We start from the raw sequence: 17,843 nt of genomic DNA, 5'->3' as shown, positions 1-17,843 counted from the left end.
TGCAACACCTTAACCAGACTCTTGATTAAATCTCGAGTAGTAAAGTAGAAACTACATCTAGACAATACTATACAAGAGAGCATGGAGGTATATAAAGTATCATAGAGATCAACAAGGGATGGTCAAACTAGCATTTTTTGCACTGGAACTTCTTCAGGGAAGGATTTCCCTCACCCTAGACAGCAAGTCCTTTATTGTGGCTGGGGGACAAGTCCATGCTGTTGTAACAGCTTGTTGAGCCTTTCGATTTCTTGCTCCTGTTGGAAACAAAATCTTATTAATGTAGCTCATATCCTAAAACACTTTCCAAACTATAACCAGAGAGCTCTTCTCCCATTGCTGACAAGGGAAACAGCCCAGCTCTTCAGCAAGGCATTGCTAATCAAATATGTGCCTACCCTACATCAAAGAAGTGGTAGAGGGAACTGGAAATATTACCCTTGTTTGAATAGGACCTTTTGTTTGTTTATAGGACGCCCCAAGATGCTCGTACCTACTGCATAGGAGCTGGGTAGATTTCGTGGCCAAGGTGCAACATCTCAAATCGTGCTGCTGGGACAAAACAGAGCCCAGAGCATCACCTGGCCATTGGTCTCCTAGAAAGGACTAGTCCAGCTCATGCAGCTGTTTAAATTTTTATGACTCTTCTTACCTTCTCTGTGCAGCTGTATTCAAGTTGTTCGACTTTTGTAGCAAGTTGCAGATTTGCTTGCTTCAGCTTCAACACCCGTTGTTCAGAGCGTGTCTTTACTGATAAAATTATTCCTAGGAAACAAGGCAGCAAGGATTAGCTTTATGATGTAAAGCAGCAGACAGTAGGAAGTTAATAGCATCTGTGGTTTGTGCTCAAGTCTTTTGTTTTATATCCATGTAGCCTCTCAATCCCTGCTTCTGCCCCCAAGTCGTGCTTTTTGTACTACGGTTCTCAAATTAGCCCCACAGGGACTTCAAACACCAACATCTTGCTGGGAAGTGGTACTCTGCCTCCATTGACCAGGTCCTGGTCATTCAAATCTCTACTTTGAATGTAGTCCTTCAGCAGAACTCAAGGGGATGTGTGGTTGAGTAACAATTTGTACCTCTATTTTAAACACAGATTGTCCATTGTTATGGCCTTGGCCTTATCCTAACCTAGCTTAAAGCACAACTAAGGAGACAAGTACTCTCTTTGAACCCACTAAAACAGGAAGATAAAACGCTGACCATCCAGTCTAGATCCACAGGCTGGGGTGCTGCCTTGACCAGGGTTTCAATTGTTCTTTAAAGCTTTTAACTTCTCTTTAAATGCCTCTGGAAGAAGGACATTCCATTTCCCTTCATGATACAAGTGTCTTTCCTTTACTAAAGCCATTGCATATAATTTCTCCCCCATAACTGAGGCAAGAATTACCTTACCACCCTTTTCTTTACAAAGAACTGCATCACCAAATTCTTCCTAGCCTCTAGAGCCTCCTGTTGGGTGACAGTGCAGTGTAATCAAAAAGTTGGCATCCTGTGCTTTGTATGCCTGCTGCTACAGGCTGTAGTACTGGAGCCAGTTCTACATACTTCACGGCCCTGATTTTCAAGTTCTTGCCTCTCTAAAGGAGACTGGAAACATCTACACTGCTTTTTTGCATAGATTCCATCTCCTCCCAGGGCATGTGTGTGCACCTGATCACTGCAACCACCTGGCCTGAACACAACCTGAAAGCTATGGAATCCTGATAAAGCCAGAATCTGTCCCCACCCTGTCTAAGCTTGTTCCTTCCAGCGACTGCATTGTTGCAGGAACAATCTCCAGCAATTCAGGAAATGTGAGCAATCTGGCTTCATTTATTTAATTGTACAACAGACTCCTGTTATGACCATTAGGGAGATCTGGATCGAAGAGAAAGCAAAACCCCAAAGATAAGAACTCCCCTTCCTTGTAAATATTTGAGACAGGACTAAAAGTTTAGCTTCAACTAAGATTACATCTTAAGACTGAGATAACAGTGACTTACATATGCATCATTAGAGACTCACTCTAGACCACTGATAGTCTCTAACCTTCACTCCAGATTAAGGTCAGTGTCTGTTTCTACTCCCAAAGTTCATTTATTCTTCCTTTTTCCTTGAGTTGGCCATTTTATATTTAAATCTGTGCAAGCCACACGTTATGGATACAGAAATATCTTCACTTTGTCCTAAATAAATGGTGATTTACAACTGTGTCAACTAATGGGCAGTTGTGTAAAGTGAATTTGTAGGTGTTGGGTACATGGGCTACAGTACAGGTGTAGGTCTGAGGTTTTAGCCTTGAATGGGGGAAGATCAGGATTTCACATATTTAATGCCAAAAGAGGTCTTTTGTGATGCAGGAAGGAAATGGTTCCAGCTACTGGGTATGTGGTTTTTTATATGTACTGTTTTGTTACAGTACCAGCAAAGGCTGGAAAGGAGGGAGGAGGAGAAATATCACTGCCAGCCTTGTATTTTTTTCTTTGCTGATCTCAAGGAAAAATGTAAACAATTCTAAATCCTTTTTTGTGAGTGACATATTTAGGGCAGGGAGGTAGGCTTGTACATATTTTCATAGTACTGTACAATTAAACCAGAATCAACTGGGAAAAGATCCTAAGTAGCACAAGGACTGTTATCCAGATCACCAGCAGCAGCAGTCTGGAAAACACAGTGACAAGAGGAAGTGCTGAAGTGGCAAAATGCATATTTTACTAGTGAACTGGAATCCCAGAAGAACAGAGAGACTACACTATTCCCCCTGACATGTTATTAAGACACTCACATAATACAAAACCAAAGCATATGTTATCCCTCTTCAAGAGTAAGTAATCTAAGAATGTTTTAAGAGTAACGTGCTGGATATGTGGGTATTATTTGGTTAGGGCATCTGGGTTCTGCCACAAATCAGGTCCCTACTGTGTAGGAGCTGTGCTACCCCAACAAACAGATGATCCCTATCCCAAAGATCTTACAAACTAACTCAGGCTAAACTCCTGCAACAAAATCTGCATAGGCGAGACACCTGTGTCCAGATGGCACTTGCTGCAAAATCAGGACACAGGTTAGCAAATGTGTCTCTTGCGTACGTCTTTGGAAATCCCCCCACCCCCCACACGGTTCAGCAAGTAAAATAGCCAGCAAATTCCCTGAAACTAACAAACTGACTATCTGACATAAACTTACCATTTATAATTCTGGCCACTCGCCACAGTCGGAGTAGAATCAATAGTCCAGCCCCTTGAAATTCATGTTCCCGAAACAGAAGGACGACATCGATGATAAACGAAACCACCACCACTATTCCATCCAGGACTTCAAACTTGTGGTGAAAGAATTCCAGGCGATAGATAAATATTTTAAACCCAACTTCCACCAAAAAGAGGGTTACAATAGAAAGGCTCAGGTAGTGAAATACCTGGAAAAAGACAGTGCCAGGTAGTAAGTAGAAGCCGAACAACTATTAACATTAGCAAATTAGCCTGATGCATGTCCTTCATTATATTAGACGTACTCCTGCACCTTTGGTTGAATAGCGAATAGGCAAAGTGATTAAATGTGTGGAACAAAAGGATCTTGCTGAACAGAAGAGAAGCCACCAAATGTTTGCATAGTATCTGTGGACGGTCTAAGGCCTTACCTAAACTAGGATGTAAGGGGTGATGTCAGCACATTAGCTAACATGTTTTAAAAGTCTAGTGTAGACAAGGCCTTTAAACACATACTAAATGAGGTCCCTCCTAGAGTTTACTTCAACCACTAACATGGGTTAAAACTACAACTGCCTTGTCTTCACTAGGATTGTAACACTGCTTATTTTAACACCAATTAAAAATACACGTATTTCCTAAGAGAACAACAGTGGATAACTAAGGGCTTGTCTACACTTAAAACACAACTGCGCTGATGTAGCACTTCCGTGAGAATATACGGATAGGAAGGGTTCCTCTGTTGGTGTAGGTAATCCACCTCCCCGAGAGGCAGTAGCTTGGTTGACAGCAGAATTCTTCCATTGACATCTACACGAGAACTTAAGTCAGCTTAACAACACTGGTTGGAGTGTGGATTTTTCACATCCGTGATCAACACAGTTAAACCAACCTAATTTTCTAGCGTAGACCAGGCCTAAGTGTCATCTTCCTTCATCTGCAGACAAACAGCTACAAGACCTGTGCTGCATTGAGCAGTCCCAAGAGCAAAATCTTGTCTATTTTCACTGCCGCCTTTCAGAACTCTGTGGGCAGTCATAAAACGAACGGATCACAGTAATTTCACTAGACCACTCGGGAAAGCTTCGGGTACCTGTAGAGACAAATGCTACAGAGCAAGACCCAGACCAGAGAGTGGGGAAGGGAAGATTAGTCCAGTCTCAATTGCAGAAGCCAGGGTGCCATCCTTAGGCCCTGCAAGGGATCTCCATCTTTTGTGGCCTCCAACTTCTACCACTTTGATAGATCAATCCCATATTTAAGTATAAGTATAGCCCGATCCCAGTGGCTGCCAGAAAGGAGATTTCTGTCTGTTTGCCTCCCTATCTTGCTACCTGGCTTTGAACTGTGATGCAGTAGGGACTGTCTGTGTGGGGAGTGGGAGAGCAGGGGAGGACTTTAGGGGATGGACGATGCCAGGGCCTGTAACCTGAGCCAGGTAAGGGAGGGGAAAGGTCAACACCTTTGCCCGGGAAGGGGACAAAGGAAGGGAGTGGCAAGAGGGAAGCAGTTTGAGTTTGGGCTTGGGGCTGGATGGGCGGAATTCAGGGTATCCTAGCTAGGATCCAAGCACCCTGAAAGCCCAGAAGGACTCGGTGGAGGGGTCCTGACTGTGCCTGCAAGCTCGGCTGTAACCTGTGTTCCTGTTGTCCAATAAATCTTCTGTTTTACTGGCTGGCTAAGAGTCACTATAGGTCCCAGGAAGAGGGGTGCAGGGTCGGACTCCCCCACACTCCGTGACATAACTGCCATGGAGGAGAGAGACTGGTTCACTCAGAGATTTGTCTGCATTTTACCTTTGGTGCTATTTCATGTTTGTCTGGGTGGATGATTTTCAAGTCCAGAAGCAATTCAGCGAGCACCAACAAAGCATCCAAAATGACCATGCAAACAACCAATATCTGAGGAGAGGAAAACAACAGCAGGATAATAAATACTCCCTTGTGTTTAATGTTTGCACTATTTAGAGCAACTGACAAACAAATTCATGCTAAAATTATCCAGCCTGCATATGTACAATCTTATCAGGACATTCACCCTGAAAACTAGCAGAGTTACAAAAGCTGCCCTGGAAGGCTGATTGGGTTTATTGTATTTAGATTAGTTTCCATTTGTGCCTGAGACCCTAGGTGCCCTCATCACTAACGCCGATAGAGAAAGGAACACTTAACTGGTCTCAGTGCTGTAATTCCTTACTTATGGAAGCAATCTCATTAATATCATGTGGATTACTCGCTTTAGTAAGGGTTGCAGGATCTGGCCTTTGATTTTCCAGTTTAGATGACTGCCCACAATAAGTAGTTTATAACTAAATTTGCAAAGTCTTGTTTAAACGTATGAAATTGCTTCATTTACACATGACCTCGTTTAGTCCTGAAAATAAGCCGAAGTCCCTCCAGATCAAGCAAAGATTTCTCCTTACTCAGCAATGGGAGTTCATTAGGAAATCCCTGCTCACATAGGAACTCAAGGTGAGTTCCCACTCAGCCTCCACCTCACAGAAAGCTCAGCATTAGGAGAGCTTTACATTGCTCAGCATCTCAGGAAATGCTGTGACTCATTTCAAACTTAGTCGTGGATTTTAGAAAGAATATACTAGTTCAGCAGATTATTTGCTGATTTTCACATAGGAGATTATGAGTCTTTTAGAGTTCTTCTCTGCCCAGGCCCCCTTCAATGTTAGAATAGATGTAAAATAAATAATAAATTCTAATTCCCATGAATTTGTAATGCAGTTGTTTCAACAGGCCTACTTGGGTGAGTCAGGGTTTCTCTTGGCTGCTTGTAACCCTACCTGAAATTTGTGGGAGCTGAAGAGTTTTTTCATCACATCGTGGAAGGAACGAGGTCTGACTGAGGAATTCATGTTAATCGTTGAATCTTCCGGCTTCTGCCCACCTTCCTCCTCCATCTGCTCTTCCTCCCATTTCTTGTAGTCATTGCCCCACTGTGCAGGGTCATCTCCCACAACAGTGAAGTGTTTCAGATACAGCGACATGGCTCTTGGTTAAACAAACATTACTCTGCAGAAACACACTATGGGAATACACAGTCAGAACATTAGTTCAGCAATGTAAACCACTGCCCTGAAACATCCCAGGAATCTGAATTCCTCCCAAAACACAGCTCAGCAATGCTTTGAAATGGAAGGGCAACAACAGCCTTTTGAACACTTGCATGTTGTATCTACTTACAACTCAGGTTTCAGAACCACACTGACATTCAGATCTCTGGGTGTGAGGCTCAACTCATTGGAAACTTATGTCTGTTTCCTGCTTGATTTATTCCAATATCAAATCTTGACAAATTCTTAACCACACTACGAAGATCAGCTGGTTAACACCCAGGTCCGCTTTCCCATCTAACAGATGCTTTACTACAGGTATCACATATATTGTATCTAGGTTTTCAAATTTGTCATAGTCCTCTGTGAGCCATTAGGGATACTTTGCAAATAAGTTCCCCAACAAGGGTGGTTCACATGAGTGTTGTCTTATTTTTAGAAGATAGCAAGTAGTTTGTAGGCTGGCGTGAGATTGACCTTGTTGATCAAAAATTGCTTACAGACATTGTCATTTGCTTTGCTTAACATAACCTGCATGTTGTCATAGGTTGAGGGAAATCAAATATTTTTGCATGTGGACAGATAAGCAGGACAAATGGTGCAAGAAAAAGTAGTCAATTTAAATGCTTTATTTACATCTGTCTCCAAGCAGCACAGGTTTTAGTGGAAACAGCTCTCATGTCTATTTAGGATTATGCCATGGAACCAAATGGTTATTTAACCAAGGCTTTATGCGTGTTTTCAGGAACAGATGTATCCTTCATGCCTCAGTCTATTTCAGTAACTTAAGTTTCTGCCTCTCACTTCTGGGGCACATTTTTCCCAATTGCTCTGGCTCTGGTCTCTGTGCTTTGCTGCTTCTAGTGCAGTCTTCTTTCTCCCTGCCCTTCACAGGCAAGTCTGGTTCTCTGGCCTCTCCCACAGCACTGACAGTGCCCCAGGACATATTCGCTTTCAGCTCCCAGAGTTCTGTTAACTGACCTGGACCTGGCTGCTTTACCAGGTGGTGGGTTTAACCCTGTACCTGCTTGTCTGGGTCTTTTCAGGAGAATACGGAAGAAAGGTGACCAATTTGTGCATTTTCCTTTCCCCAGTATGTTTTGTATCAAAGGTCTCTGTTGCAATAGGGGGCATCCATCCACTCCTTCCCTTCCTGCCATATCCTTCCCAGCACCCAGTGCCCTAGGGCTGGCTGTTGATGCAACATGGAGAAGCATTTTAACTGAGATTACAGTTAAAATAATCATCATCATTGCATGTCTGTTTGTTGTGGGTGTGACCCACCTTTACCACACACCTCAGTGGAATGTAACCTTTCAGCCCTTGAGCTAATCCCTTACAAGAGAACTTGGCAGCCAAAGGGCTACTCCATAGTGCTCTGCTCTCTTTAAGGGATGAGGGGGATCAGGAATCTGCACAGGAAAGAGAGTCTGAGTTAGCAGACCCACTGTAGGATCTAGGCCATAGGAGGGAAGGGGTTAAATTAACTCCCTTTCTGAATCATTGCAAAGATCCTCTCCACCCCCCTGCAGGAACTGGAGTATGAAGTCCAGGCACTCAGGCTCTGATGTTATAAGTAACTGTTTGGCAAACACCCCCGCTAGCACGGTGCGCTGCTGGAACCGTTTGCAGGATCAGAGCGTTGCTGCCTACTGTGGTGGCACAGCAGCGTGCACAGGTTATGGGGGAATCATCTCAAGATTTTAGCAGCTGATTTGACAGCCTGGATGGTTCCATTCTGCAGCTACCCACATGACTTACTGACCTGGACTACACTGTGTTTAAACCAAGTTTAGCAGCGTTAAACTGATTTAACCCTGCACCCGTCCACACAACGAGGCCCTTTATATCGATATAAAGGGCTCTTTAAACCGGTTTCTGTACTCCTCCCTGACGAGAGTAGCGCTGAAATCAATATTGCCATGTTGGATTAGGGTTAGTGTGGCCGCAAATCGACGGTATTGGCCTCCGGGCGGTATCCCACAGTGCACCGTTGTGACCGCTTTGGAAAGCAATCTGAACTCAGATGCACTGGCCAGGTAAACAGGAAAAGCCCCGCAAACTTTTGAATTTCATTTCCTGTTTGCCCAGTGTGGAGCTCTAATCAGCACGGGTGGCGATGCAGTCCCAAATCCAAAAAGAGCTCCAGCACGGACCGTATGGGAGATACTGGATCTGATCGCTGTATGGGGAGACAAATCTGTTCTATCAGAGCTCCGTTACAGAAGACGAAATGACAAAGCATTTGAAAAAATCTCCAGGCTGTGATACAGAGTCCACAGCACAGTGCTGTGTGACAAGTGTAACGGAAAGCCAAAGAATCAAACAGACGCTCATGGAGGGAGGGAGGGGGGACTGAGGACTCCAGTTATCCCACAGTCCCCGCAGTCTCCGAAAAGCATTTGCATTCTTGGCTGAGCTCCCAATGCCTGAAGGGTCAAAAACATTTTCCTGGGTGTTTCAGGGTATATGTTGTCAAAAAACGTTTCTCGCCTTTTTTCAATGTCACTCTATGTCTACTGCATGCTGCTGGTAGACGGGGTGCTGCCCACCCCATCTACCAGCAGCATGCCACACCAGCATTCCCTTCCTGGTGGCAGACAGTACAATATGACTACTATCCATTGTCATCATCAGCCCGTGAGTGCTCCTGGCTGGCCTCGGTGAGGTCGGCCGGGGGTGCCTGGGTAAAAATGGGAATGACTCCCGGTCATTCCTGGCAGATGGTACAGAATGGCTGGTAACCGTCCTCATCATAGCAACTAGGGGCTGAGCTCCATCAGCCCCCCTGTTTCATGTCTAAAGAAATGATTCTGTACTGCCTGGACTATCATAGCAGTGGGAGGCTGGGCTCCTCTAATGTCCTGCCTGGACTATCAAAGCGGCTGGAGGCTTCCTCCCCCTCATTTTATCTCACTAAAAAGTCAGTGTTTCTTATTCCTGCATTCTTTATTACTTCATCACACAAATGGGGGTACACTGCCACGGTAGCCCAGGAGGGTTGGGGGAGGAGGGAAGCAACGGGTGGGGTTGTTGCAAGGGCACCCCCTAGAATGGGATGCAGCTCATCATTTCTGCGGGATCTCTGGGGCTCTGACCCGGAGCAGCTGTGCTCTCTGGTTCTCTAGTTCACTTGCCCCATATTCTAGGCAGGACTGACTATTTTTAGACAAAACATGAAGAAGGGAATGACCCGGGGAGTTATTTCCATTTTTGTCCATGTGCCCCCGGCCGACCTCAGCGAGGCCAGCCAGGAGCACCCATGACAGCAGCAGACAGTACAGAATGACTGATAACCGTCATCTCATCGCCAATTTACAATGGCAGACGGTGCAATAGGGATGGTAACCGTCTCTGCTACCTTGCAAAGGCAAACGAATGCTGCTGTGTAGCACTGCAGTACTGCCTCTGTCAGCAGCATCCAGTACACAAACGGTGACAGTGACAAGGCAAAACGGGCTCCATGGTTGCCGTGCTATGGCATCTGCCAGGGCAATCCAGGGAAAAAGGGCGCGAAATGATTGTCTGCCATTGCTTTCATGGAGGAAGGATTGAGTGACGACATTTACCTAGAATCACCCGCGACACTGTTTTTGCATTGGGATCTCAACCCAGAATTCCAATGGGCGGGGGAGACTGTGGGAACTATGAGATAGCTACAGGATAGCTACCCACAGTGCAACGCTCCGGAAATCGACGCTAGCCTCGGACCATGGACGCACAACACTGAACTAACGTGCTTAGTATGGCCGTGTGCACTCAACTTTATACAATCTGTTTTACAAAACCAGTTTATGTAAAATCGGAATAATCCCGTAGTGTAGATATACCCATAGCTACTGCACTCCCCCACCCCTTCACCACCACAGCTAGGGTACCGCACCACCACCACCACAGCCGAGGTACCGCACCCTCCCCCCCGTCCCTCCACCATGACGGCCAGGGTACCGCACCCCCTCCACCATCATGGCCAGGGGACTGTACACCCCCCTGCCCTTCCACCACCATGGCTAGGGTACTGTACACCCCTTTGCCTCTCCACCACCCTTGATATAACACTATAGGTAACGAGGGATTTAAGGAAGTTTTTAGAGCCAGGAAGTCCCTTCCCCTGAAGAGGGCGAGGTACCTGGCCCAGCTAATCTGTTTATACTACTTGTCTGAGAATTGTTCCTTGTGTATTGCCAAACAGCAGGGAGACTAACTAGATACTTCAAAATGTCTAAAAACAAATAATAAAATTAGAGATGAAACACCAACACTTACCCACAACCTCGTGGTGAAAAATAAAAGGCCCAATTGACCTTCTCATACATCAAAAGGAGGCATTTCCATCAGACACCAAGTTACTATGACCAACAATGGAAAATTAGTAAAACATGTAACACATGGATGTTAGATGAGCTTTCTGTAGGGTTCCAATAAGTATTGTTTATCATTAATTTATGTGTACCAGGAGATTGGCTCTTAGAAGTTAAACTTGATTAGGGTTCTCTAATACCACCACGCACTGAATGGGTATGGACATCATTCCACTTGTGACAAACGTTGCTATCCTCACAGTTGAGCAATAGAGTGTGTTTGTTTTTAAGAAGGTGGGCTACGGTGTAACACCGGAAAGGTAGAAATTCGAATGTACCTAACCCATAGAGAACATATAAGGATAGAAACAACTAGACGTGTTTGGAGCAGGGACTGTCATTTACTATGGTCCTGGATGAAGTGACTGTGATAGAGGGAAAGACTGAGACAGAGAAACATTTTCTATTTCAATCTCCCAAATATGGGGAAGTGCCAGAAAAATATTTCGTCAAACAATCAGGAACTATAAGAGACGTCTCTTCAAAAAGTGACACAGAAGAGCTGTGAGAAAGGAGAGAGGGCATCACACGATGTAGCAATCAGTCACCTGATCAGACCTGACAGCAATGACTAATGGCCACAAGGGATCAAACCCCCACAGTGTGTACCTGGGTGGGTTGTACCCACCTGTGATAGATGGCTGAGGGGGGTCTGGTCATCTCCCTATGCTTTGGCAATGCTTATGTCATGCCAAAGAGTCTCACTGAATTTAATTGAAAATTGTGCTGGTGCAGTGCCTACCACAATGGACTCTTTACCTGACTGAGGCCTCTGACCACAACATGCTTGTTGAATGGTAACAGTGGATCAGAAACAGAAGTGCAGGAAGATCTAATCATGGCTGTCAAACTTTTCTCAACAAAATCTAAAGCGAAAAGTTGCACAGCTCATGTTTTTTTCAAGTCTCCTGGTTTACAGCATTATCTATGACGGGGTGGACAAACTTTTTGGCCCGAGGTCCACATCTGGGTATGGCAGGCCATGAATGCTCACAAAATTGGGAGTTGGGGTGTGGGGAGAATGAGGGCTCTGGCTGGGGGTAATGGCTCTGGGGTGGGGCTGTGGATGAGGAGTTAAGGGTGCAGGAGGGTGCTCCAGGCTGGGTTCAGAGGGCGGGAGGGGGATCAGGGCTGGGGCAGGGAGTTGGGGTGCAGGCTCTGGGCAGTGCTTACCTCAAGCAGCTCCTGGAAGTAGTGGCATGTCCTCCCCTCTGGCTCCTATGTGGAGGTGCAGCCAGGCAGTTCTGCACACTGCCCTGTCCGCAGGCGCTGCCCCTGCAGCTCCCACTAGTCGCAGTTCCTAGCCAATGGGAGCTTGGGGCAGGGGCAGCATGCAGAGCCCCTTGGCTGCCCCTATGTGTCGGAGCCAGAGGGGGGACATGCTGCTGCTTCCAGGAGACACAAGGAGTACGGCAAACCCTGGACCCTGCTCCTTGGCGGGAGCTCAAAGAACATATTAAAACATTTGGTGGGCCGGATGGAGCCCCCAGGCTGTAGTTTGCCCACCCCTGATCTATGAGGATGAAGGGAGAAAAAAAAAAAACCATGAGCAGCACAACCTATCCTAAAATAAATGGGGGAGCGGACAGCGTCTATGATTCCAGCAACACAGGCAGATTTAGTGCTGGGAATGAAGAACTGCCATCCTGGGACAGACCAGTGGTTCAGTTAGCCCAGTGCCAGAGCTTCTGTGGGGGGTGAACAGAATGGCAATTTTGGAGAGATCCACCTGTCTTCCCCTCCTGGCTTCTGGCAGTCAGATGCTTAGGGTCGCCCTGAGCATGGGGTTACATCCCTGACCATCATGACTAATACCAATTGATGGGGCTCTCTTGTACTTTTTGAAACCAATTATACTTTTGGCCTTCACAACATCCTGTGGCAGTAAGTTCCACAGGTTAATTGTGCATTGTGTGAAACTGTCACTAGGATGATATTTTATTTTCACCAGGGCTAAGGCCTCCATATTGTACTGAGCAAACTTCAGAGTTATGGCTTTAGGGATAATCCTGCTTCTGCAAGAATCCATCAAAAGCTGAAAAGCTATAGGAGAAAGTTCAAGGTAAACACTAGTGATTCTGTAGCTGCAGGAAGGGAAGCCTAAAACTAACTCAGGTTAAGGATCTAATCCAGAGCCGCTGAAGTCAAAGGGAGTCTTTCTATTGCCTTCCGTGGACTTGGGACAGGCCCTAACCTGGGCTAGAATACCAGCTAGACCAGTCTGTGATGGAATAAGATGGGGATGCTGCATCTGGTGTTACTTTGTCAACTCTGCTGCTACAAAACATCTTCTGCCCTGCCTTGCAATAACCTGTAGCATCTGACTCCCCTTTGGCTGGGAATAAATAGCTCCGTGAATTGCAGTTGAAATCACGTCTTGGAGGACTTTACCCTTCTCAAAGACTCTCCCCAGCTCCTCTGAACAGCAGCTACAAAGACAGCCCTGTGGCTCCAAGAGGCAAGAAAAGAAATTTCCCTGACTTTATTATTTGTTGTTTTTTGTTCCATCTCTTTAGCTGATCTTGCATCTTACCAAATGGGCTGAGATCTGCACCCATAAACAAAAGAAAAATCTTTTATTTCCAATACTAAAACAAGAAGAACAAGATTCCTCTTACAGAAGTCAGAATTCCCTTAGTCAAACATTTACCATTTCAGCTTCAGACGTTCACAAGAAGACAGCTCCTGAAATATGGCAGTGCTGAGATCACTGGAGTTTTCAGATTAAAATGCAAGATGGCTGCAGTTCAATGTTTGTTCTTTGGTCAGGGGGTTATCAGGGCCGGCTCCAGCTTTTTTGCCGCCCCAAGGGGTGAAGGAGGAAAAAAAAAGGGAAAACTCGATTGAGCGGCCGCCAAAGAGGAAGAGAGAGTGAAGGACCCACTGCCGAAGTGCCATTGCAGACCTGGACGTGCTGCCCTTTTCCATTGGCCGCCCCAGGCACCTGCTTCCTTCCCTGGTGCCTGGAGCCAGGAGCCTGTCCTGGGGGTTATACAGCCTGGGGTGGGTCGGGGAGTCACTGTTTTATTAAATCAACGAGGAGTCTGGTGGCCCCATAAAGACTAACAGATTTATTTGGGCATAAGCTTTCACGGGTAAAAAACCCCACTTCTTCAGATGCATGAAGGGCTCTGGCTTTTTTACCCATAAAAGCTTATCCCCAAATAAATCTGCTAGTCTTTAAGGTGCCACCAGACTCCTTGTTGTTTTTGTGGATACAGACTAACACGGCTACCACTCTGACATTGTTTTATTAGTCTCCACATAATGTTAGACACTTATCTGATCCCCACCATGAAGAGCTGATAGGACTTATTTTCCCAGCGCTTCTGTGAGGTACAGCAGTGCTATCACCCCATTCCATTTCACACATGGGGAACTGAGCCAGAGACTCACAGACTCGTAGACTTTAAGGTCAGAAGGGGTCATTGGGTTCATCTAGTCTGACCTCCTGCACAACGCAGGCCACATAATCTCACCCATCCACTCCTGTAACAATCCCCTAACCCATGTCTGAGTTATTGAAGTCCTCAAATTGTGCTTTGAAGACCTCAAGCTGCAGACAATCCTCCAGCAAGTGACCCGTGCCCCATGCTGCAGAGGAGGGCGAAAAACCTCCAGGGCCTCTGCCAATCTGCCCTAGAGAAAAATTACTTCCCGACCCCAAATATGGCGAGCATGTGGGCAAGACTCACCAGCCAGACACCCAGGAAAGAATTCTCTGTAGTAACTCAGATCCCAACCCATCTAACATCCCATCACAGACCACTGGGCATACTCACCTGCTGATAATCAAAAATCAGTGGCCAAAATTAGGCTCTCATCATACCATCCCTTCCATAAACTTATCAAGCTTAGTCTTGAAGCCAGATATGTCTTTTGCCCCCACTACTCCCCTTGGAAGGCTGTTCCAGAACTTCACTCCTCTAATGGTTAGAAACCTTCATCTAATTTCAAGTCTAAACTTCCTAGTGTCCAGTTTATACCCATTTGTTCTTGTATCCACATTGGTACTAAGCTTAAATAATTCCTCTCCCTCCCTAATATTTATCCCTCTGATATATTTATAAAGAGCAAGCATAGAGGCACTATGGGATTAGTCAAAGATCACACAGGGAGTCTACGGCAGGGCAGGGACAGAACACAGCTTCCCAAGTAGCAGTCTACTGCTGTATCTACTGGACCATTTCCACCCCTATCGCTAAATGCACATCCTTCGCTTAGCTTCACTTTCATCAATAGAAGTCCAATTAGAAATCTGCCTCGTTAGTTGCTTATTCTGTACTTCCTGGACTCAATTACTCTACATGGGCCTGAACCCAGTGCGGTGTCTTTCCATTGACTTTAGTGAAGCCCGTATGAAGCAGATGGGTCCACATGGAAAGATCAAATCCTGGTCTAAACTTCTCCAGAAACACAGGACATGTGGTTTAGATTCACGCTGGTCCAAACTTCCCCAAAGCCCTGAGGCGACTGGTTCAACCCCATGTCTTATACAGACATGCTCAGACGTTACATGACATTAAGAGAAGTTAGATATTTACACCCAGCTGCCAAATTAGGAAGTGTTGAAGAAATGAAAGTAATGCTATGCCAAAAACTGCTCCATAAAGCCACAGTAACAAAACAAATGCAAAATGTTGTCAGATGACATATAAAAAAAATCAAGTCTCAAATTGTTACAATAAATACAGTGCAAACTCTGAAATATTCTTCAAACGTGCACTAAATTCAGCATGAATCACTGGCAGTGATGTAAAATAAACAGGAGATCCAAGTCTAGTTTACCCACTAACTAGTAAAATTGCTCAACAGTTAGCAATAACCTCTTCCTGTCCACCATCCCTCTTAGGATTGAGACTCTACCTCCACCACCACCACCCCCACACACTTATTTGTACACAGATCACAACTCAGGATTGATTAAAATGGATTGAAAGAAAAACATCCTTGAAAGTTTGTGAGAGGTGCTTCCAAAGAGGTTGCTGCCAGCCCCTGCATGAAGATCAAGCATTAAATATTATATTACACTGCACATTACAGCAGTCTCCCCATCACCTTTTTACTCTCTGCACCTGGCTAGGAGGAGGTGCCTTTTCTTTAAGATAAGGCACATGGCCACGGTTGTCCATGCTTTTGTCACCTCAAGATTAGACTTGCAACGTGATTGATGTGGAGCTGCACCTTGCAACCACTTGGGGTTGTGCCTCCCAGCCTGGGCAGACAGATTCACACTGGGTCTGCTTGAGCTGGCATGCTAAAACTAGCAGTATGGACGCTGCGAGCAGAGCTAGTACCAGTCTGTCTACCAGGGTTGGGAGGCATGTTCCCTGCGCTGCATAGATGTACCCCTGGAGAGCGAAGCTGATGCAAAAGGCAGCAGCTTGCTTGCTGTGAGGGGCTTCTAACAGGAGCAAATAACACCAGGGTTCCACGATGTACACTGGCTGCCTACTGGTTACGACCTTTAAAGCCCCAAACTGCCTAGGACCAGCCTTCCGGCTCCACACCATACCTGCACTCAAGCTGGTTCCCTCTTGTTATACAGGGGAAGGGGTGACTGGGGGGGCCTCCTCTGGGTGGGCTCCAAGACTCTGCAACTTGCTTCCTTCCTTGGTTCAAAATAACCTAGTTTTGCCCACTGTCCAGGCCCAGTGCAGAAGGCCAGTTTGAGGTGATCTCTGGAGAAAGTGCAGGGTGCGCTGCCTAGACGGTGAAGGGGACTGGTGACTGGCTGAGTGCCCCTGGAACTTATTTTAATGCTTCTATTTAATGATATTTACAATTAGCTACATACAGGCACCTGGAGCCTTGGACGGGCTTCGTTATTATTTTAAATCTACATATAAATCAATGACAATAAGGAGCAGGGGCATAACTCGGTGGCTTTTGTTCAGTCCATTGTCGGTGGCCTGGGAAGGGGCTGTCTAGCAGGGAGCAGGCTGTATTGATACAGATGCCATCGGTGGCCAGGGCAGAGCCTCTGCCGCTTGGAGACATTTCTCCGGCTTCCCGCCCCCAGGGGGCGCTGTGCAGCGGCTGGTGGTTTGTGTGTGGTTCAGAGACCAGAGGCGATGGTGATGGGCCCCCTGAACAGACACCACGGGGACCGTCTGCACATGGCACCGGAGCGCGGGTTCTGCTCCCCCCGCGTTAGCCCAGGAGCTCCGAGGGCACCAGGGGGTAGCGCACAAGGGGAGGCCGTTTGCCCTAAGCAGAGACCCAGAGGGGAGGCTGGGACAGTGCCCCCCAGGCAGCCTGCGCAGCGCCTCCCCGGCCGGTGCCCACGGAGCCGGGGCTGGTCTGCTGGACTCATTAAGTCTCTCGGCTCCTGGCCCAGGCCAGGGGAAGCAGCAGCCCCGGCGTCCGCCAGCTCAGAGACCCGCGTTCCCCGCCCCATGCCCCAGCCGCGGTGCGGGAGGCTCCGGCCCGGCCGGAGGGCTGAGCCCCGCTGCCGGGCCGGGGGCATCTCGACCGCCTGCCCGCCCGCTGCCCTACAAAGCGGAGCCCCGGGCCGGCGCAGCGGAACCAGGGGCCGCCCGCGGAGCGCCAGGAAAAGCCAGTCCCCCGCCAGGCAGAGCGGTACCGTGTCTCCGGGCGGGCTGCCTGCGTCCGCCGGGCTCCGCAGCGAGCTGAGCTGAGCTCTCCCCCGCCCCAGGGGCTGGCAGTGTCCCTCCACCGGATGCGTGGCCTCCCTCCACCCCTTCCCCCTCATTGGTGCAAGCAAGAGAGCGAAGAAAAGAGAAGTTTGAGGGGTGGACTCGGTTTCCCGTTATCCGGTTCCTGGAAGGGGGATTCTCCCTGCAAACTTTGCCTCGGCCCCTGGCATCCTGCAGCCCGCCTCTCCCCACGTGGCGCACGGGAACTCAGCCACTGGCCACGTCCCTAATGCTCGTGGAACATCAACCCCCGCCGGCTGCGGTGGATTCTGCCTTCCCCAGCCAGGTGGGGAACTTCCCCGAGACTTCGTGCCGCGTCTGTGCGGGTTACCGTGTCCCCAGCCTGCCGCTGCCAGCAGCTGGGGGAACCTGAACGTGCCTAGCCCGTTATTACTCACCCCGATGCAGTTTGCTTCCTTCGTCTGCGCTTTACCCTGCTGCAGGACAGGGACTAGGATCTTGTCTGTTCCAGGCCAGGTTCACTGGCTGCTTCCCCTGCCCTGTTTGGGCTGCAGCCGGTTCAGGGGAAGGAAATCCTGTTTTCATTTAGATACAAACATCATTGATA

At 47.4% G+C, this 17,843-nt stretch overlaps 1 protein-coding gene across 3 annotated transcripts; it reads right to left on the bottom strand.

The window, feature by feature from the left end:
* Positions 1-41: 41 nt before the first annotated feature.
* Positions 42-17,843, bottom strand: HVCN1 (hydrogen voltage gated channel 1). 3 transcript variants are annotated; one of them, XM_030583006.1, is made up of 6 exons: positions 17,674-17,843; positions 5,986-6,227; positions 4,988-5,092; positions 3,169-3,400; positions 653-765; positions 42-257 (listed from the first exon to the last, which is right to left on the bottom strand). In XM_030583006.1, the coding sequence occupies exons 2-6, from the start codon at positions 6,187-6,189 to the stop codon at positions 192-194; spliced, it is 720 nt and encodes a 239-aa protein (XP_030438866.1). In that variant the 5' UTR covers positions 6,190-6,227; positions 17,674-17,843; the 3' UTR covers positions 42-191. The 3 variants fall into 3 exon arrangements, with proteins under 3 accessions (XP_030438866.1, XP_030438865.1, XP_030438867.1); XM_030583005.1 differs by lacking the exon at positions 17,674-17,843 and adding an exon at positions 17,203-17,282; XM_030583007.1 differs by lacking the exon at positions 17,674-17,843 and adding an exon at positions 10,522-10,613.

The sequence above is a fragment of the Gopherus evgoodei genome, chromosome 13, assembly GCF_007399415.2.
Source record: "Gopherus evgoodei ecotype Sinaloan lineage chromosome 13, rGopEvg1_v1.p, whole genome shotgun sequence".
Lineage (NCBI taxonomy): Eukaryota > Metazoa > Chordata > Testudines > Testudinidae > Gopherus > Gopherus evgoodei.
This window is presented reverse-complemented; position numbering and strand designations above follow the sequence as displayed.